The sequence below is a fragment of the Chelmon rostratus genome, chromosome 6 (assembly GCF_017976325.1).
Source record: "Chelmon rostratus isolate fCheRos1 chromosome 6, fCheRos1.pri, whole genome shotgun sequence".
Lineage (NCBI taxonomy): Eukaryota > Metazoa > Chordata > Actinopteri > Chaetodontiformes > Chaetodontidae > Chelmon > Chelmon rostratus.
The window spans coordinates 26,212,315-26,231,166 of NC_055663.1; the positions used below are offsets into that span (position 1 = coordinate 26,212,315).

General features: G+C 42.6%; 1 protein-coding gene across 1 annotated transcript; it reads right to left on the minus strand.

Annotated features, from left to right (window-relative positions):
- Nucleotides 1–136: 136 nt before the first annotated feature.
- Nucleotides 137–15,829, minus strand: tes (testis derived transcript (3 LIM domains)). Its single transcript, XM_041939084.1, has 7 exons — nt 15,646–15,829; nt 11,034–11,119; nt 7,121–7,643; nt 6,022–6,651; nt 4,497–4,712; nt 4,219–4,377; nt 137–1,783 (listed from the first exon to the last, which is right to left on the minus strand). The coding sequence occupies exons 1-7, from the start codon at nt 15,670–15,672 to the stop codon at nt 1,592–1,594; spliced, it is 1,833 nt and encodes a 610-aa protein (XP_041795018.1). The 5' UTR covers nt 15,673–15,829; the 3' UTR covers nt 137–1,591.
- Nucleotides 15,830–18,852: the final 3,023 nt, after the last annotated feature.

An 18,852-nucleotide genomic window follows, 5' to 3' on the forward strand; every position in this document is an offset into this window, starting at 1 on the left:
GCAGAAGTGACACGTCCGTGCGAGCAGACCATAAAGGGCTTTCATTAGCTGTGAAAACTTCGCTGCATTATAGATCAAAGACTTAGCTGATGCTGTTTAGCTGTTAGTCAATTATTGGGGAAAAAATCAATTCATTTAAAGTGCAGTTTATTGCTTGAAAGGGAAAGTAGAAGGCACAAAAGGGACAAAACAGAGTGACAAAAAACGGTTTCATGTGAAGCAAATTCCAGTGTTTTTCCTCAGTTCATCAAGTCTTTGGGTACTCTGGCAAACCTGCCATTATTCCTATACAGCAACTTTACAGTGTGCATATCCATCTGGAGCCCAGTGCATGATCTAAGTAGACTTGGATGAAAACTTACCTCCATGTGTTAACTTGTCTGCCAATTCCTAAGTAATTACAGAGGGAGAATCCACATTTTCTGCACTCCATTATTGGATTCTTTAGCTTTTTTCCTTTTTATTTACATTGAGTAATATTTTTTTCCCTTTTGCAAAGAATAAATAATCAAAGACACAAGCCTGTTTGCCAAATGTTTGTGAAGATCCCCTTAAGGCCACACTGGCCTTAAAATCCTACAGCATTTTCTGAGCACATAGTTTGAGGTGTTATTGAACTGCATTACACAGTGTTACCAATTCATTAGATAAAAACTAATGCAATCCTTGTAATAATCCATATTCTTTGTCCACTTCATCGGCATTAACACACACAAAGGGGAACATATTGGAAATATCTGTCATACGCTTGAAATACCACCACACCACTGCAGGGCTGTTTGGATGACAATAGTTTGTGCAAGTGTACCTCTTAACTGGTGTATACTGGAAGGTTTCCACATTGTTTTCATATTGTCTATGGCCTCAGTGGATGAGCAGCAAAACAACCACAGCAGGTGGCAGCTTGTAGCCAAATACACTGTCATCATATTTGGGCCAATTCGCAAACCTCTCAGCTAAATTCAGGAAGTTGAAATTCTTACATCACAGAAAAAAAGACAGCTGCATAATGATTTGATTGAGAATAATATCACTGATTTCAGTTTGATCTGGAATACAGCTCGCTGGAGGCAGATCAACCCCAAACCTGGCTAATACTGCTTGCTGCGTAGAGGAGACTGAGTATCAGTAGTTTTTTCTACAAAGGAAGCAGTGCAAGGTGGCACATTCAGCCAACAGCAACAGTTCTTATGGGTACAACAGCACCAACACTGTTAAACAGACACAGGTTTAAGGTTAAAAAACTGGACTGCAACCACCAACCAATACAAAATGAATCTCATCAGTAAAAAAAAGAAGAAGAAGAAAGATTTTAAGGCAGAGGACAAACTGGAAGGCAGATGTTTAGGCGGATTTATCAAAACTGTGGTCTTCATGGACAGAGAGAAAAGAGCACCTTCCTGCACGTGGACTCACTATTATTGTACATCTCTATATCAGAGGGATCAGGCACTCTAACCACAGTCCAGCATCTCTGCCCTCATCCAGCTGCACCAGTGTTTGCTTTCGCTGCGCTGGTTCTAGTCTAAGCTCAAGCTGTCCTGGTTTCACACGTGGTTGTGGAGAAGATGGAGGGCCTTGTTTTTGCCCTCTAAGCGATGGTTTTCTTCTTGCACTCCACAGAGCAGAAGAGGAAGCCCTGCGTCGCCATGAAGCGCTGGCCGATGAGGCACTTGGAGCAGCCGGAGCACTTGAAGCACTGCGGCTCGGCGTGCCAGTGGTGCTCGCCGTAGGAAACCCTCTGGGCCTCGGGCTCGACCGCATTCTGGCAGGCTGAGCATTTCTGGGATGAGGGAGCATATAATGATGTCAGTTTTACCTCGATATTTGACATTTTTCACTTTTCATATTGTTTTTCAAACTTTCCATTTAGGTTTTAGGTCATTTTGCCTTTTCTCAGCGCACTGCTGAAAAAAAATGTAATCCTCTGTAGCTCTACTGCAACAAGCATACACATATAACACACACACACACACACAGTAAAACACCACAATGTGCTCTGAAATATTGGTCGGAACTGTTCACAGAGAAAAGCGTCAAGCGTAATTTTCCTTTAAAGCTGAAATGAGTTGGTAAATGAGTTTCAGGGCTGGGTCTAAAATCCATTTTAGACACCTTTTTTTTATCAAAAAAAAAAAAAGAAAAGAAAAGCAATTTTCTCATCTTTCAATGACTACAACAGAAAAAAAGAGTTAATGTTTGCTAAATTTTAAGCATAATAGTTGCTTTGTAACCAAGTGGAAAGTCTAGCTTTAAAAACTTGAAGGAAGCCGGCAGTTCTTAACATTTCTACAGACGCAGTCAGAAGTGAAGGGGAGTGTGAGGTTAGATGAAAACAGTGGCTTCGTGGGGGATTATGTAGGATAAATCATGTAAACATAGGCAGAGTGCTTCACATTCTTGACTTTGGGTGGCAAGCGTTCATTTACAATCCTTCTCTTTTATCAGTGTCACCCAGAGGTCTGAAGCTCAACCTGCATGAGACCCTTTTACACCAAACCTCATGACCTGCGATGCCCTGCGTCAAACTCCTTACGACACAATGCAGGCACAAGAGGAGGGGGAGGTGCTTTGTCACATACACACACAGTGGTGGTTATTTTCAATGTCTGCCTCGCTTTCATCATCTTTCGATTTCAAGATAAACACTCGAATGGCAGCCTAGAGTATACTACACACACAAACTGAAGGAGGCCAATTCATTGCCTTCTTCTTCACTGACAAAATACAGAAAATTAGACAAGCTGTCAGTATCTCCATATGAGGCACAGTTTCTATGTGGTCTCCATTTAAAAGCAGTTCACCATGAATAACCACTAGGAATGCTACCCACAGGCTTTTTCAAGTGTTTTTAACTTCGTGGCATCAGAGCTTCTGTAAATAGTCAGTTCTACTCTAACCTCAGGCTATTTCACACAGACATCACATTTTTAAATACATTTATCTAAAATAAATAATTGAAATCCCACAACATCGTAGAGACCGCTCTTTTTAAAGTTTTGAATGACATCCACTCCAGACAGTGGAAAAATTTCAGTTTTAGTATTATTATATCTCCTACCTGAAAATCTGGGTGGGACTCTTAACAGGTTTAAATCTTATCTGAGGGACAGAGACTGCTTGCTTTGTATCACACTTCTGAGCACATAAAATGAAATGTGGAGTTCCCCAAGGCTCTATCCTCGGGCCTCTTTTGGTCAACATCTACATGCTCCCATTAGCTGGAATTATTGAAAACAACAAAATATCTTATCTTAACTACAGTCCGATACAAGCACTGACAACAATGATGATTGGAAGTACCAACATTTTATTTGATTAAACAAAGAAACATGAAACAACTGTTTTCGGAGCCAGCAACTAAAAGTCAGCGCTCAGCTTTAATCGCTAAAATTAAAGACCACAAACCAGGCCAGAACTCTTGGAGTCACAGACCTAAATTTTAACAAACACATTAAGATAATTAAAAAATCAGCCTAATATCATCTTATTCATATATCAAGAATTATACTTTTGTCTCAGCAGGATTCAGAAAACTTGTTTCAACTCCATGTTTTTATGTTCAGTAGGCTCCACCTCTGTAATGCTGTCTTTAGAGGTCTCTGAAAAAGTCAATCAGACAGTTGCAGCTGGTTCAGAACACTGCTGCTAGAGTCCTCAGTAAGACCAGAAAAGTGGATCACATCACTCCAGTTCTCAGATCTTTACACTGGCTTCCTGTTTCTCAGTTAATTGACTTTGACTTTAAAATACCAGTGTTTGTTCATAAAGCACAAAATGGTATAGAGCCAAAGTAAATCTCTGATCTGCTGCTATGTTCAGCAACCGTTTATGCTCCACATATTTGAAGCATCACCCCAGAAAACATGAGATTCGCTCCGACTCTCAGCTCTTTAGGACTTCAGCCTTATGACAGGGCTTCTGTTTGCTGCTGCCTTTTATTGTATTAAATTAGGGATTAGTTATTTTTATCTTGCACTGCACTGTAACCACTGCAGCTTTAAATGAATTGCCTTGTTGTTGAAGGGAGCAATACAAATAAATGTGCCTTACCTTGTAGGTTAGAACAGGACTTGCATATCTAGGACTAAGGGTGTGACTCTCATTAGGGCCATTCAAGCTTTGAATTTTGGTTTGGAAAAGAGCTTCCAACGCACAAACATTGAAATTTCAACTACTTAAGCAAACAGAAGCCCAAAGAAAGAACGTCAGTCTTACCACAGCGTAGTTCTTCATGTAGCAGGGCTTGCAGACAGGCTTGTCGTTCTCCATGACGTATGTCTCTCCAGCAAGGATGCAATCACACTCAAAACAGCAGAAGTGCTTCAGATGCCAGTTCTGGCCCTCAGCCTGAGTGTACTCATTACTGAAGATCAGCTGTGGACAGACACACATCAAACTGTAGACTGAATAGTGCCACCAACCTCAAAACTAAACAAAACTAATAACTTCTTGAATACTTTTTAAATAACTGAAATAATCGTATTCTCTCTCACCTCATCACAGCCTCCGCAGCGTGGCTTCTCGCTGTCTCCATAGTGGCGTCCGCAGTACAGCTTGCCTTTCTTCCAGAAGTAGATCATGTCCACCAGTAGCTCGCTGCAGGTACAACACACGAAGCAGGCCGGGTGCCACAGCTTGTCGTAGCCGGCCCGCTCGGCGTAGACGGCGGGCTCACCCAGACGCATCGGCTGCTGGCAGTGATGGCATGACTTGAAGGGAAAGATGAGGAGATGGTTGGTGAAGGATTTGGATTTTATTACCAACATTAACGGGTGATGTCTACTGTCCGTTAGATTTTCCTCTTCGTTAACTAGCTATAGCTACCTAACTAAATAACCAATGATAACCTCTGTTTTCCCAATAAATTATCAGACTACAAAATGTCAAGTTCCCAGAGCCCAGAGTGACGCTGTGCACCAAGATATGGAATTGTATGTACAAAACAAAGCTGTGCTAGAAAGGTCAGTTACATCCTGCACTGAAAAGACCTCTAAATGCCCCTTCGGTCCTAACAATCATTATGTCCTTCCGATACCTCTCAATAGGTTTGCGCAAAGTGTAATGTCCTTCTCTTTGAGGCAATTTCAAAGTGAAGTACGGCTCCTTTGATCTGACAAAAGAAACATTCAAGTTTCTTGTCTCAGATCACAGAATTCCATGAATGACACACTTTACTGCAGAGAATCGGCCCTTTATACAACAGAGGCATGGGCCCTGTGACCTGTCGATGAAGATGACTGCTGGTGGAGGGAAGGTGAAGGTAGAGATAAGTAAATACAAAGTCGTTAACACACTCGCGGCCTTGAGAAGAGTGTGTTCTTGACACCGTGCAGTCATGTACACTGTGAGGAATGAAGAGGGAGGAAAACAGCTATGAGGGTGAGAAGAAGAACATATGAACATCATAGAAAGAAGAAGACAGGGAGTCTGTAAGAGAAGAAAAACAAGAAAATACAGCAAAAGACAGACAAAAAGGAAAAGATGGTGACTTATACCCTCACTTCAACACTGTTACTCTTCCATAACTCACTGCTGCTTCTTGTTTCAATATCAAAACCCTTCTTAATACATGAGTCACAGCGGAATTAAAAGCAGGAATAAATCATAAGACTCCACACAGCAAGAATTAACCGACTGCACATGGTGATGATGAGATTTTAAAAAACTCCAGTTGTGACTCATGACCCACTGTGAATTCTAATGAAATCATCATCCATCATCCTGAAAGGGGAAGCTCAGTCAGAGCTGGTCTTATGGCTCCACCTAGTGTCCTGTCTTGGAGTGACACTGTGTACTCACTACCCCTGACAGTAATGCACTGTGGAAAGAATGAATTTACTTAATTACTGTAACTAAGACATCAGAATTTACACACACCACATACATATGAATCCAACCTAAACTACGGATTACCTCACATTATTAACTCATTTAACAAATCAGTGCTTATTAATGTAATTTAAAACTAACAAACAAATGTTTTGAAGTTGTTGAAATTCACACAGATGAAGTACTTACAAAGGTCTGCTGTGGTAGTCCAGCTTGCTGAGCTCCAGGGACGCCCATGGCTCCAGCAGTGGCAGTAGTTCCCATGGCTCCTCCAGTTGGTCCAAAACCTGCAGATGGTCCACCCCCTGGACCAAAAAGTGGTCCAGCACCACCAGGTCTAAGTCCAGCTGCACTACCCCCTGCTGCAGATCCAAACCCAGAACCAGCTCCAGCTCCAGCTCCAGCTCCAGCTCCAGCTCCAATCCCAGCACCGCCAACTGCCGGTCTAAAACCAGCCCCTCCAGCTCCACCACCAGCCCCAGCGACAGCTCCAGGTCCGCCAATCCCAGGTCCAGTCCCTGCCTGTCCAGCACCAGGGGCACCTCCAGCCCTGCCACCAGCTCCACCCTGCCCTCCTGCCTGAACCAGAGCCATCTCCTCAGGCAGCATAACATCTCCCATCCCCAGGGCCTCATCCTTGTACTTGCGGACGTACTGCTGCATTTGCTTGACCTCGGCGGGGCTCAGCTCGTGGCACTTGGACGGGTCCTGGTCGTGCTCGGGCAGCTGGCGGGCCATCTGCTGCCGACGGTAAGCAGCGCCCTCTGTACCGGCCACCGGACGCTTCTCTGGTGGGAGCAGCTCAATGTAACGCGCCGCCTGGAAGTCAGAGCAGGAATTAGGAGAAACTGATTAGCTCAGATAGGATGAAGAAAAGACTGTGACGGATAGAGATAAGAAAATTGCACAGAGAGGTGGTTAAAACTGCATGCTCCAAAAACACCTGGCCATAGATTCAACCTATAGGTGATGTATTTGTCCTATAACCAAATCCTAGTTGTCACTTAATATAGAATGAATAATGCAACCCCTACAAACCCTCCTTATGGCTGAACTAGACAAGTTCCCAGAGCCTGGGGTTGACGTCTTCAAAATTAAAACTGTCTGACTGAGACTCTAACACCCAAAGATGTTCAGTTTACAATGATATAAAATAGAAAAGAGCTGCAAAGCATCACATTTGAGAAGCTGGAACCAGACAATGTGACGTTGTTGCTTGATAAATGATTTCAATAATGAATCCATTATCAAAACTTACTTTCAATTTAGCACTAGTTTGAAATCTTACCAGATACTTGTTGGCTATTGGTGGTGCCCACTCATAGGTGACGGACTTCATTGGCACATCTTTGGGGACTGGTACCGCATTGGCTGATGTGGCGCTGACAGTAACCGGCACTTTGTTCGCCTTGATTGGTGTGACGCTGGCTGGTACAGGCTGAACCTGAACCTGAGCCTGGGCCTGAGCTTGGGCCTGGGCCTGGGCCTGAGCCTGAGCCTGAGCCTGAGCCTGAGCCTTGCTGGGTGCTGTGCCTGCAGCGGCTCCAGCAGGCTGCACAGAAGCAGCTGCGGCAGAGGGGGGCACCACGGTGGAGGAAGAACTCGGTGGTACAATGTAAGCCGTGGCGGCGCTGGGCAGAGTGATGGTCATCATGTTGCCCTTGTAGCTGGGAATGCCGTCCGTCTTCAGCTTGGCGATGAGGCCGGTGTACTTAGTGTCCTCGAACAGCTTGCCTACCTTCTTGTTCTCCTCTGAGATCATCTGCACGTTGTGCTCCGTGAGGCCACATTTACAGTTTCGACAGATTTTTCTGCAGAGGAGAACAAGAGGAAAAGTATTTTTACAAATAATTTTCAAAAAGTTTTTTAGTGTGAGGGAAAGATTGTGCATATATGTGTTGTAGATGTACTGTCTCATGCTTTAAAGGACCAGTGTGCAGGATTTAGTAGCATCTAGTGGTGAGACTGCAGACTGCAACCAACTGAAGACCCCTCGCCTTACCCCTCCCTTTCCAAGCATGTAGGAGGACCTACTGTGGCCATGAAACTCCCTAAAAACATGAAAGGTTCTCTCTAGAGCCAGTGTCTGGTTTGTCTGTTGTGGGCTACAGGAGAAACATGGCGGACTGCATGGAAGAGGACCTGCTCCCTCTGTAGATATACAGAGCTCATTCTACGGTCACGATAACAGGATTCTTATTTTCACTAATTTACACTAATGAATCAGATTTATGAAGATTATCTGCCAACAGATCCCCTTCAAGCCTTCACACTGGACCTTTGATATGTGAATTCCTAAAAATTGATTTATAGACGCTTGATTCAGTGTGGAACAATGCCTTTATTTTTGTATATTACTGTCTATTATGCTGCTGTGGAAATGTCTCGAATAAGCCTCTAATCTCTTTCACTCTCTTGACTGCACTGTATTGTCTTTTACTAAACAAACACGCTTTTCTTTTGGAATTCTCACCTTAACAATCACAGTCTGCTACAACATTGCACCAATACAGCCAGCTGAGTGTTCGAACAGCTGCACGCTTCACATGCCTCAACACAACTTGCCTCATATTTGCAGAGAAGCTATGATATAATTTATGAGTGCTGGGCATGCTCCAGCATGACGGCCCACAGATTTCTCTCAGCAGCGTCAGGCTGTTTGAACTGAGTTTGATTCTTATGGGTGAAACAAACAGTAATAATCAAAGTGTTTATATTGAGGAAAACGCTTGTAAACTGTGTAATACGCTCACTTTGAAATGGTGCGTGTCCCTGTTTGGTAAAAGCTCAGGAAAAAGCACTTGGCTGCATAAAGTGTCTGTGTGATACTTTTGAAGAGCAAACATTCTCCATGACAGATATTTTTAAACTAAGGATTAACAATAAACTCATGAACACTAATTCTTAAACTAACATCTTTACCTTTCATGCCAGTGATGTTAGAGGGGGCCCTGTGGAGTTTTCTTGTAAACAAACAAAAGGTGCATAACTGCATAATTTATACAACCCTGATTTCAAAAAGATGGGACGCTGAGTTTTGCTGCAAACCCATTTCAAGATATATATTTCACTGAAAATAGTACAAATACAACATATTTAATGTTCGAGCTCATCAGCTTCATTGAAAATATCTGCTTATTCTGAATTTGTTGCAGCAACACGTTCCAAACAAGTTGCAACAGGAGCAACAAAAGACTGGGAAAGATGTGGAACGCTCCAAAAACATTTGTGTCCCCTGGGCTAAAGAGGACAAGGACCATCCAGATTTTAAACAGTGCAAAGTTCACAGGCCAGCATCTGTGCTGTATGGGGGTGTGTTTGTGCCCATGGGTAACTTGCACATCTGTGAAGGCACCACTAATGCTGAAGGGTACAGGACAGGTTTTGGGGCGACGTATGCTGCCGTCCAGATGACGTTTTCTTTCAGGGACAGTCTGCACATGTTTCAACAGCGTGGCTTTGCAGTAAAAGAGTACAAGTACTGGACTGACCTGCCTGCAGTCCACACCTGTCTCCCATTGAAAATGCGTGGTGAATTATGAAGGGCAAAATATGACAACAGGACTGCTGAGCAACTGAAGTCATACATCGAGCATAAAAAAAAAAAGTGACTCAAAACATCAACAATTAGTGTCGTCAGTTCTCAAACTGTCAGTGAATGTTGTTTAAAGAAAAGGTGATGTAACACAGGTGTCAACATGCTCCTGTCCCAACTCTCTGACAACATGTTGCAGCCATACCTTGTCTTTGTGCTGTATTCAATTGAATATACTGTAGTTCAAAAAGGATTTGCAAATCACTGCATTCTTTTATCATTTACATTTTGCACAGAATCACAACTTTCTGGGTTGTACATTCAGTGTTGCTGACCACAAACTCCTTGTGTGTATCGTTGAGGTCCAACAAACTTCTCAAGTACATTTCCCTTCTCATTTAACATTTGGAAAGCCATTTTTTTTAATGCAGAATTATTTCCATCCATGTTGACTGGCCTGCAGTCTTCTTTCCTGTCTTTGCCGGCACATTGCAGCTTATACTGGCATGTTACCGCCACCTAATAACGAGTGAATTAGTGTGACACCATTGAAGACTCTGCACTAGGTCACCCATGTGCATGCTTGTGGGTGCATGAGATTAAAAAAAACAAAGTTCTATAGCAGTAACAGAGGTAAAAAACTCTCCAGGGACCCTTTAATGTTAATGGAATACATTCAGTATATGAATACGCAGCAGAGATTTCCTATCTTTTTGGAGTTTTGGAGTTGAGAAAATCTGCAAACTAGGTGAAAAACTTTTACATGCATACAGCATTCAACAGTCAAATACTGTAGGTCCCTACAGATTCAAGGTGTCTTGGTAAATAAGGCCACAGTCTGACTGTAACTGTGCAACATTCCTGGCTGACCACTGCCCCGTGGTGGGCCTTTGTGCTGCTGCTGCTGCAGTGGGCATCAGGGCACCTGGTGCTGTCTCCAGGGAAACTAGCCAAGTGTGGCTGATTGTCCAGACAGAGCAGCATTTCATGAGCCACTGGTCCAAATAAATGCACATACTGTGACAGACAGGGGAAGCAGGACGGAGGACCCCGGGTACTGCAGAGGCGTGGCTTGGATGGAAGCTCTCAGCCTCCAATCATGTTTATTTTGTTGGACCAGGACCAGAAGCACCCATGAAGGCTCCACCTTCCCAATCTCAGCACTAATCAGCTCTGAAGTCATCTGCTGCAGACTAACACAGGCCTGATATTTCCACTCTCTCCATCCTCCCTGTTAACAATAAGCGGATCGGACGTGGGATTCTGTGTTCAAAGACAAACATGAGGAGCGGCTGTACTCGGGAACAGCATGTTCCTCTTAGGCCACGACTCCTGCTGCTATCAGATATTTTTAATTAAGCACAGAGGAAAGTGATGTTACTGACCAGTCTGGCCCATGGATGGAAGTTTTAGTTGCTCTTCTTGTATTATTCCATGAACAAAGTGCTGAATAAGGATGTTTTTTCTTTAATGTCCTGCTTCATAAACATAAGGATTCTAACATAAGCTGGCAGCTGCCCAGTAAAACCAGAAACCAGAAAAAATTCTACTGTGGGCCACTGAGCAGCTCCAGCTGAGGGTTCGGGGCTTCGCTCTGGTCTCAACACAGGAAGACCACGGATTGAGAGATGTTTCTGTGACGCTGCTTAACAGAAGCTGTACAAACCTCCAGAAATGCAGCTCGAAGCCTTCGCACTTATCCTTGCATTTCAAACAGGCCGCTCCGGCGCCGAACTCGTGCCCGAGGGTCATCTGTGAACAGAGCACACGAGGGAGATGAGAGGTGCTATCGCTGTTTTGTTATGACTGACAACAGATGCAGAACGTCCACTTGGCAGGCTGCTCTTTGCTCTGACTCGAAAAAGACGAGTCACAGGATGAATAGATTAAATGATGACAATATATGACCTTAGTTTGCAGGAAAAAGTCACTGTGAGCCTTTTTATCAGTGTTCAGGTGATTTGTGATCAAAGCAAAATAGTTTAATTTTTGTCTTTAGAAATATTTCAGCATATTTCTCTTAAATTCCCGTAACTGCATTCAGGAATCTGGAGACTCTGCGCTGCTCTTCTGTCCTCAGCGTCTGCATCCTCCTCCCTGGCTTCAGTGTCACACGATGCTCACGTCCACCTTAAGCCATTACCGCTGTTTATGACCATATATGGTCAACTATTCAATGTTGTTGAAAGCCTCGTGGGATCCCAGCAGGCACCCCTTTTGTCAGAGAGATGTTTTTGACCCAAAAGACACTCACTCCTGAGGAATGCAGGCCGTGACCCCCGTTTTTTAACGGCGGCGTCGCGATGCGTGATATTTTCACCTTCCAGGCCGGAGACGCTGCTCCGGCCGAGGTTTGTTAGGATAATAGATAGATAATAGAGAAGTTGGTGCTTTTGAGATTATGATTCTCATGCTCTCACTTTTACAGGCAGCATAAGTTGAATTTTAGGAGTAAATGTTGTAGCTCAGTTTATTTGTCGTAAAGAGGAAGATTGTCAAACTGGCCTGGAAAAGAAAAAGTCAGAAAATCATTTACTTTAAAAGATTCAATCCGATTAAAATCCAGGTTAACAACCTTTTTACTTTCCTGACTCTGAGCTTGACTGTAAGAAAACATCATTATTCATAATGAGCAATTTACTTCTTAGTTATTATCTACTTAATTTCTATTAATGTGTATATATATATATATATATATATATGTTTTAATCACTCATGCTTTATTTTGTATTTGCATCTGTTTACATGGATTGTGTAAAGCACTAATATACACAATGTGCTGTATAAATGAATTGACCTTGGCCTGTTGCTAAATGTGGAAACACATTGAAAACTATCAAACACATTCCTTTCTGAATGGAATTTATTTGGGTTTATAATAGAAGTGAAGCAGCCGGTCAGTGGAAACATCACGTCTCCATCATGCACTCGAGCTGTCGTTCTGGGAACAGCTGGCTGTTGTTTGAAAGGTTTTGCTAACAGAGTCGATCTGATCGGCGATGATACAACACTGTGAAAAATATAAATATGTTCTGAAAAGTTTTATTCCTTTTCTGACAAAAGAGGCTGAAGTTCTCGAACGTTAAACGTCGAAACTCAAGACTGCATACAAGAACTTTGCCTTAATAGTAATAGTATACAGTTTGGCTAAAACCAGCGAATCTGTGATCAAAGAATAAACAAACAGGAGAGCAGACATCCGATGGCAACACTCAGAGTCTGGAGTTAGATCCCTGACTCTTCTCAGAGTGCTGTGAACTTCATACTTGCTCCATCTTACTTGTAAAGTTTGCGATTTGTCACTTTCAGAGAATCCACCGTGTTCGTTTTAAGCCGCTCTGGATGACAGCATCAGCCAAACACCTCAAACACAAAACTAAGTGTTGGGATTTAACGCGAACCGAGCTAAGTGTTCGCTACTTGTGGAAGTCTAAATATTTGTCTCGGGCATAGTGAGGACGGCCGGCCATTTTTGGCTGAGCTCGCTCGGTGTGTGTCACTTTTCTTTGGAACACAGTTTCACAAACCGCATTAGTGGTTGATGTTGATCATTGACTTTGTGACTAAGCCTGCAGGGTGATTAATTCCAGTGACCACACTCTGCGAGGATGTAGTTCAGACATAAAGCATAGCGTTCAGCTCCGATGAGTCATGTTCATGAGTCATTTTGCTGCAGCAGGCCGGTGGCAGCTGTGATGACGGTCGTCCGCTGGCTGTGGAGCCATTTTAAAAGTCAGCGGGCCACCTGCTGTCAGACCACGACATCTTGTTTCTGCTGCATCAATAAGAAGCCAAAGCCCACATTCAAAACTCTCTGTTATCTGAGTCTCCATCTATGGCGTGAATACAGTGTTTTATTTCTAAATGCTGCAGCTGATGTGACGAATCCCAGAAAGCAGAGTTCAGTTCAATCCAGCTGGTCCCACAATTCACAAACTTTTCTATGTGCAAGCGGCACTGCAACACTTCACACTGTAGCAGCTGTTTAAGATTCATTTCACAACACTGCAGATCATGCAACAACACACTCCTCTCAGCAAAGCTCCCGTCCTCGGGGTGTCTGGGTGGAGTGAAGATGATGAAAAATTAATCTGTCATCAATCTTCATCTGTTGATTCAGTTCAGCCTCCTCGCTGTGGTTTTGTTTGTCTTCTGTTTGGATTTGTTTACGTGTGTATTTGAGCAAGCGCAGGATCAGAACAATCTTCTCTGTTCAAGCTTTTCCAAAAAATCTTCACTTGTGGCAACTTCATCGACCACTCAGATGTTCAGAGAAGAACATGACTCAAGATGAGCTCAGAGAAACATCACCAGAAGCAACTTTAATCTCACAGAATGGCAGTGACGATGATTCGCCAGCCAGCACACAGTGCGTCTTTCTGGGAGTCCACATGAGCTTAATTGAGCATGATGTTACCCAAACACACAGGTTGCTTTTCTTGAAAAGGGCAGTTGCAGTTTGACAGTAATTACAGCAGCCTCTCGCTGACTGGGGCGCTCCCAGCGACCTGCAGCCTCTGCAGACTTATCTCCTCCAGGGATTAAAAGCAGATGTCAGACTGGGTCTGTCTGGGTCATCCAGCTGCTCAGACCCACTTTCCAGCAGCGGCTTACTGTACACACTGCGCAGACGAGTTTCGTGTGCTTTAATGGGGTTGACTTTGTTATGTCTCACTGATGAGCAGCTAGCAAAAAGATCTGCAGGCACATGCGTGCATTTTGGCTCTATTACAGGCTGGTAAACACCAGAAAAAGAATTAAATGAGGCCTTGTGGAAAGGAACAAAGGCTGGTGAATCCTGGAATAGTACACACTGTGGGTAGCAAACTACCCCTTAGTTTCATGCCACACAGGCAGTACGGGCATCATCACGTGCTTCACCTAATTTTAATTGGCAGTTTGCCTCCACGTGTGAAGCAAGGATTATGTGAATCAGGCTGGAAACATACTGGTGTTTGGGACAGCAATGCAGACAAGACTCAAACTCTGTTTTAAAGTTACATCTGAGGTTGACTGAAGCTACGGTGATGATAAAGCACTGAGTGATTGATGCTGCAGCTTCACTCCTACACACATCACACAAAGCACGTTTTACCCCTGCAGCAATCTGCGTCGGCCCAAAAAGAGACGTTTTAAACTTATTTCGAACTTCTAATTTGCAGTGTCACTCCAATTTATATACATTTCAGCTACTGATTATAGGCTTTCGATTGAGCTGTACATTATTTTAGAATAAAGTGCACACTGAACAATTCCAACAATGGATCCATGGCTCAGAAGTAGACTAAGAAGGAATCCAATGAATGCAACAGCAACGATGTGCATTTAAAACAAACTCTCTATCTTAAAAGAATGAACATCCACTGGGATAACTCTGCAGCTCTAAATCTGAATGTAATCCCTGTCTGGCACAGTAAAACCCACACTTTCAGAGACCCAGCTTAACATTTGAAATCATAGAGCAGAGTGAATCACTTTAATTCTGCCTTGTACGACCAAATACGATTAAGAACTTCCTTAATTGTATGTCTTCTTGCTTAAATGCTGAAATACATAAGGTGGAATACAGAACTTCATTTCTCATAAACACCACTGAGAGTAGCTCTACAGTTCGGCAGCTGTGTGTTCAAACAGCAGCATTTACTCGTTGGTAAATCAACTTTTGCAACTGGTTTGCATTTTCCCGTCACGACGATTTTAGCCCTGGACAACAGAGCCGCTGTCGGTGCAGAGCAGTGCGCACTATCACTCAAACATTAATATTGAATAAACTTTAACTCTTTCGCGCACAATATCCGCAATCACACAACACCCGAACTTTACAGCGTCTTCTATTGTTCTGCTAAATAATGGTTAAAACGCTATAGAGCTTGTGAGTTTTGTTGAGTAGCAGGGTGACGCTGAGTTGTCAAAATTTCAAACGCAGTTTGGCGTGGAGCTTTTCCAGGTGGGAACATTTTCTCAAAGTAACATTGCCGAGGAAGAAGGCTACGAAGCTAGCTCTGTTTAGCAATCAACACACAAGTGCTTGTTAACGTATATCAGCTAGCTAGTTTTGTTACGTTTGCTACTTATTTATATCATTTAATTCTAATTTTATCAGCGAAAACACAAAAAACGGAAGGAGGAAACACGCTCGTAATGAAAGCCGAAAGGCAAACAGCAAAGTCCGCAGATGATACTGAACGTCTTCTCGCCACCTGCCCGTGCTCGGCACACCTTTTCAGGGCGTTCCCCGGTCAGTGTGAGGCAGCGAGCACACGGGGGCCAAAGCTTACCTTCTTTACTTCCTTCTCTATCTCCATGTTTGTGTCTGTCAGCGAGGACTTTACTCGGTCCAGATGAAGCGAACAGAGGAGCCGCAACTAAAACAACTGTCAAAGCCAAAACCGGCTTAAAACGGACCAAAGAAATACTCCAACAACCCGTCTCACTCTCCGCGGTCTCCTCGGAGGTCCTGCTGCGCACTGCCGTCAAGTTAAACAGAATCAACCAAATGTTTTCCGGTCAGGGCTTTCAAAATAAAACCTTTGTTCGCGACGTATTAAAAATCGAAACAGAATGATGGTGTATGCAGACTTATATAGAAAGTTAAACACACTTTTTGAAATAAATGAGTGGCAAAGTTTGATTGACAGATAAACTAGCCAAGGAATAAAAGTAGCTTTATTAAACCTACAAAAGCCAACTCAATTAGTTAAAACAAATTCTACATCTGTTGTAACATAATACAAATCACACTGCTACAGAACAGTCAGCAGCTAAAAAAGCTTTTTATCCAAAATACTTTAGGTTTGCCTCTCTTTAAACCGTTCACACACGCACCGATGGAAGCAAGCTACCATGTAAAGTGCTGGTCTGAACATCTGGAGTAATTTAAAAAATAAACTATAAAATTAATAAAAATGAAATTGACAAAATGTGCTTTTCTAAATGTGAATTTCATATGAATACCGCTTCAAGACCATATTTTTTACATGTCACTGCATGTATAATGAGGCAGAAATGCAGTTGTTACAGCCTTTTAAAAATTTATTTTGAAGATAAATTTTCCTTACTTCCAGGAAGATATTTACGCCCTTCCTCGAACTTGACGCCGCTTTCGCTCTGGAGGTCCCGTTCACTTTTCATTGATGTTCAAGGCGGCGCTTGCGCTGTGATAGCTCTTCATATTGACCAATAGAAATAGAGAAAGCGAGCTCTTTGAGCCCAGGACGACGAATCAGAGAGCAGCAGGGGCGTGTTCTTTTTATAACAAAGGATATGATAGTATTTTGACAGATTCAACGTGCAGTAGCTCTGGCTATTTTTTTCCTCCAGTGAGTTTATTTTTATTTATAATTATGTTGTGAGTTTTTTAAGGGTGTTGTAAAAAAAGTAAAAAGAGAGAGACATGTTCATACATACCAAAACATTCATGTTTTTTAGCCGCCTACACACTGGAACAGGCCTCGGACACACACACACAGACACAAACCACACACCACAGCTGGTTTGTTTTGTGATCCGATGTTTCGTGGTTCGTACTGAGCTGCCTGTCAAACAGCTGCAGTGTTGCCACAGTGACAGGAAACAATGTGGTTTCCAACTTCCTCTGTGAACTGCCGCTGGCCTCTTCACAGGAAACAGCACTGTCACACCCTGACAGGTCAGATTGTGCATTGTGTCGTCTGTCAAGGATCTGGGTCGATCGAGCGTGGATGCTGTTTTTCAGCAACACTCAGCTTTGCTGTGCTGTCTGATCTAGGCTGTCTGGTATGAACATCTGTAATTCAAAATTGTGTTTTAGTGTCTATAACACTAAAACACAGCTGTCTCCCCCATTTCCAGAGATGTGGTCATTTCCCCTGCAGAATCCAAAACTTAATACAGCCTCGTCATGTGTTCTGTTGCTGTACGATGCTGTGACCTGCAGCCTTTCCTGTGTAGAAACACTCAAAAGATGGGCGTTATTGTCACCTGACGTGAACCTGAACAAGGATATGTGGGTTTAGAAAATGGACAAATGAATTAAAAGACATTTGAAAGCTAGACTTGATATGGTGCCTAAAAATAAACCCACAGTATCAGCCTGAGCCACAAAGTGTGGCTGCAGCAGTATGAGTGTGCTGACTGCAGACGGCGGGGATTTCCAGCATTTGACCTTCGGTCCGTGCTGTCTGGGAGTCTTTTCCATGAATGAAAAATTTAAAGGTGACATCTTTTAGAATAAATAAACCTACACATTTATCGATCTGTGTGATACAGGAGATGAAAAACAAGCCGTGGTCTCTGTGTGCTGATTTGAAAACGTGATCAGGTTTCTTTCTGGTCAGCTGACAGTGTCAGTGTAGCTCCAGACTGCAGGTGGCACCATCATCAGCTGCTGGAGTTCACATCACATCGCCTTTCCTTTACCATGTCCATTATCTCTCCCTGCTATTGAACTTAAAAATGTAGTCCTGGTGCTTTCTGTGCTCCAGGTGGAGGCAACACATTAACAAAACACTCCTATGGGTCATTTTGGAGCTCGCTGACCATCTATTTCGAGGCACGTTGTGAGGATTCAATCACTCACACAGTTTGTTCTAGTTTCTCTCACACAGCATAGCAACAACACAATCAAAAACTTTCCCAAACAGTCGTTAGATTCTCCACCAGTGACGATGTAGTAAAATTTATGGATTCCGGCTTTAAAGCAGAACTGTGGTTACTTTTCAAGCTGGATGATTTTTACCACCATTGTTCATCCAACTACTTCTCTAATAAACTGCATCCACATTATTCCTTCCATTGTTGTTGTCCCGAACAAAAATACACCTCATGCTCTTTATTTGCATGTTTTAGCTGCTAAATCCATGATGGAATGTATGTTTTCTTGCATTTTTGTAAAAATCATACAATTTCTACATTGCAAAATCAAAAAAAGCAATAAGATGGGGGACATATTACTTTAAAGAAATCTGCAAACAGGAAAGGAAACAGACCAGTAATTTCAGAACATGTGAAAATGTTTTATCTTAAAAGTAATCTTAGAAGTAGTGCAGACAGACCAAAAACTAGAACATTTGTCTGGATACTTTGACAAAGCAGTTTTATACTTGTCAGTTTTTTATGAAACAGCTGTATAATTCTGGAAATTCAAGTTTCCAGTTGTGTTAAGTTGCTCAGAGTCGAATAAGAATTAACTCTTTGTAAGAAGTTATAATATCTTACAAAGATAATTAAAGACAGAAAATAAAGAAACAAGTGAAATGCTGCAGCATGAAAACTGACTGGTAAGATGTGTCAGATAAACAAAACCTTGATTTAAAATATTTCATCTTACATCTAACTCACTTTTTGTAGTGGACTTCCTGCTGATATATAAAAAGGATAAATAGAACTGATTTTCAGTATCAATAGTACTATCCCTCCCATGCAACAAATATTTCTTGACTAAATTGTTCACCAGAAAAGGAAACATCACAATAAGGAAGTCAGATAGTCTCAAAATGCTGTTTCAC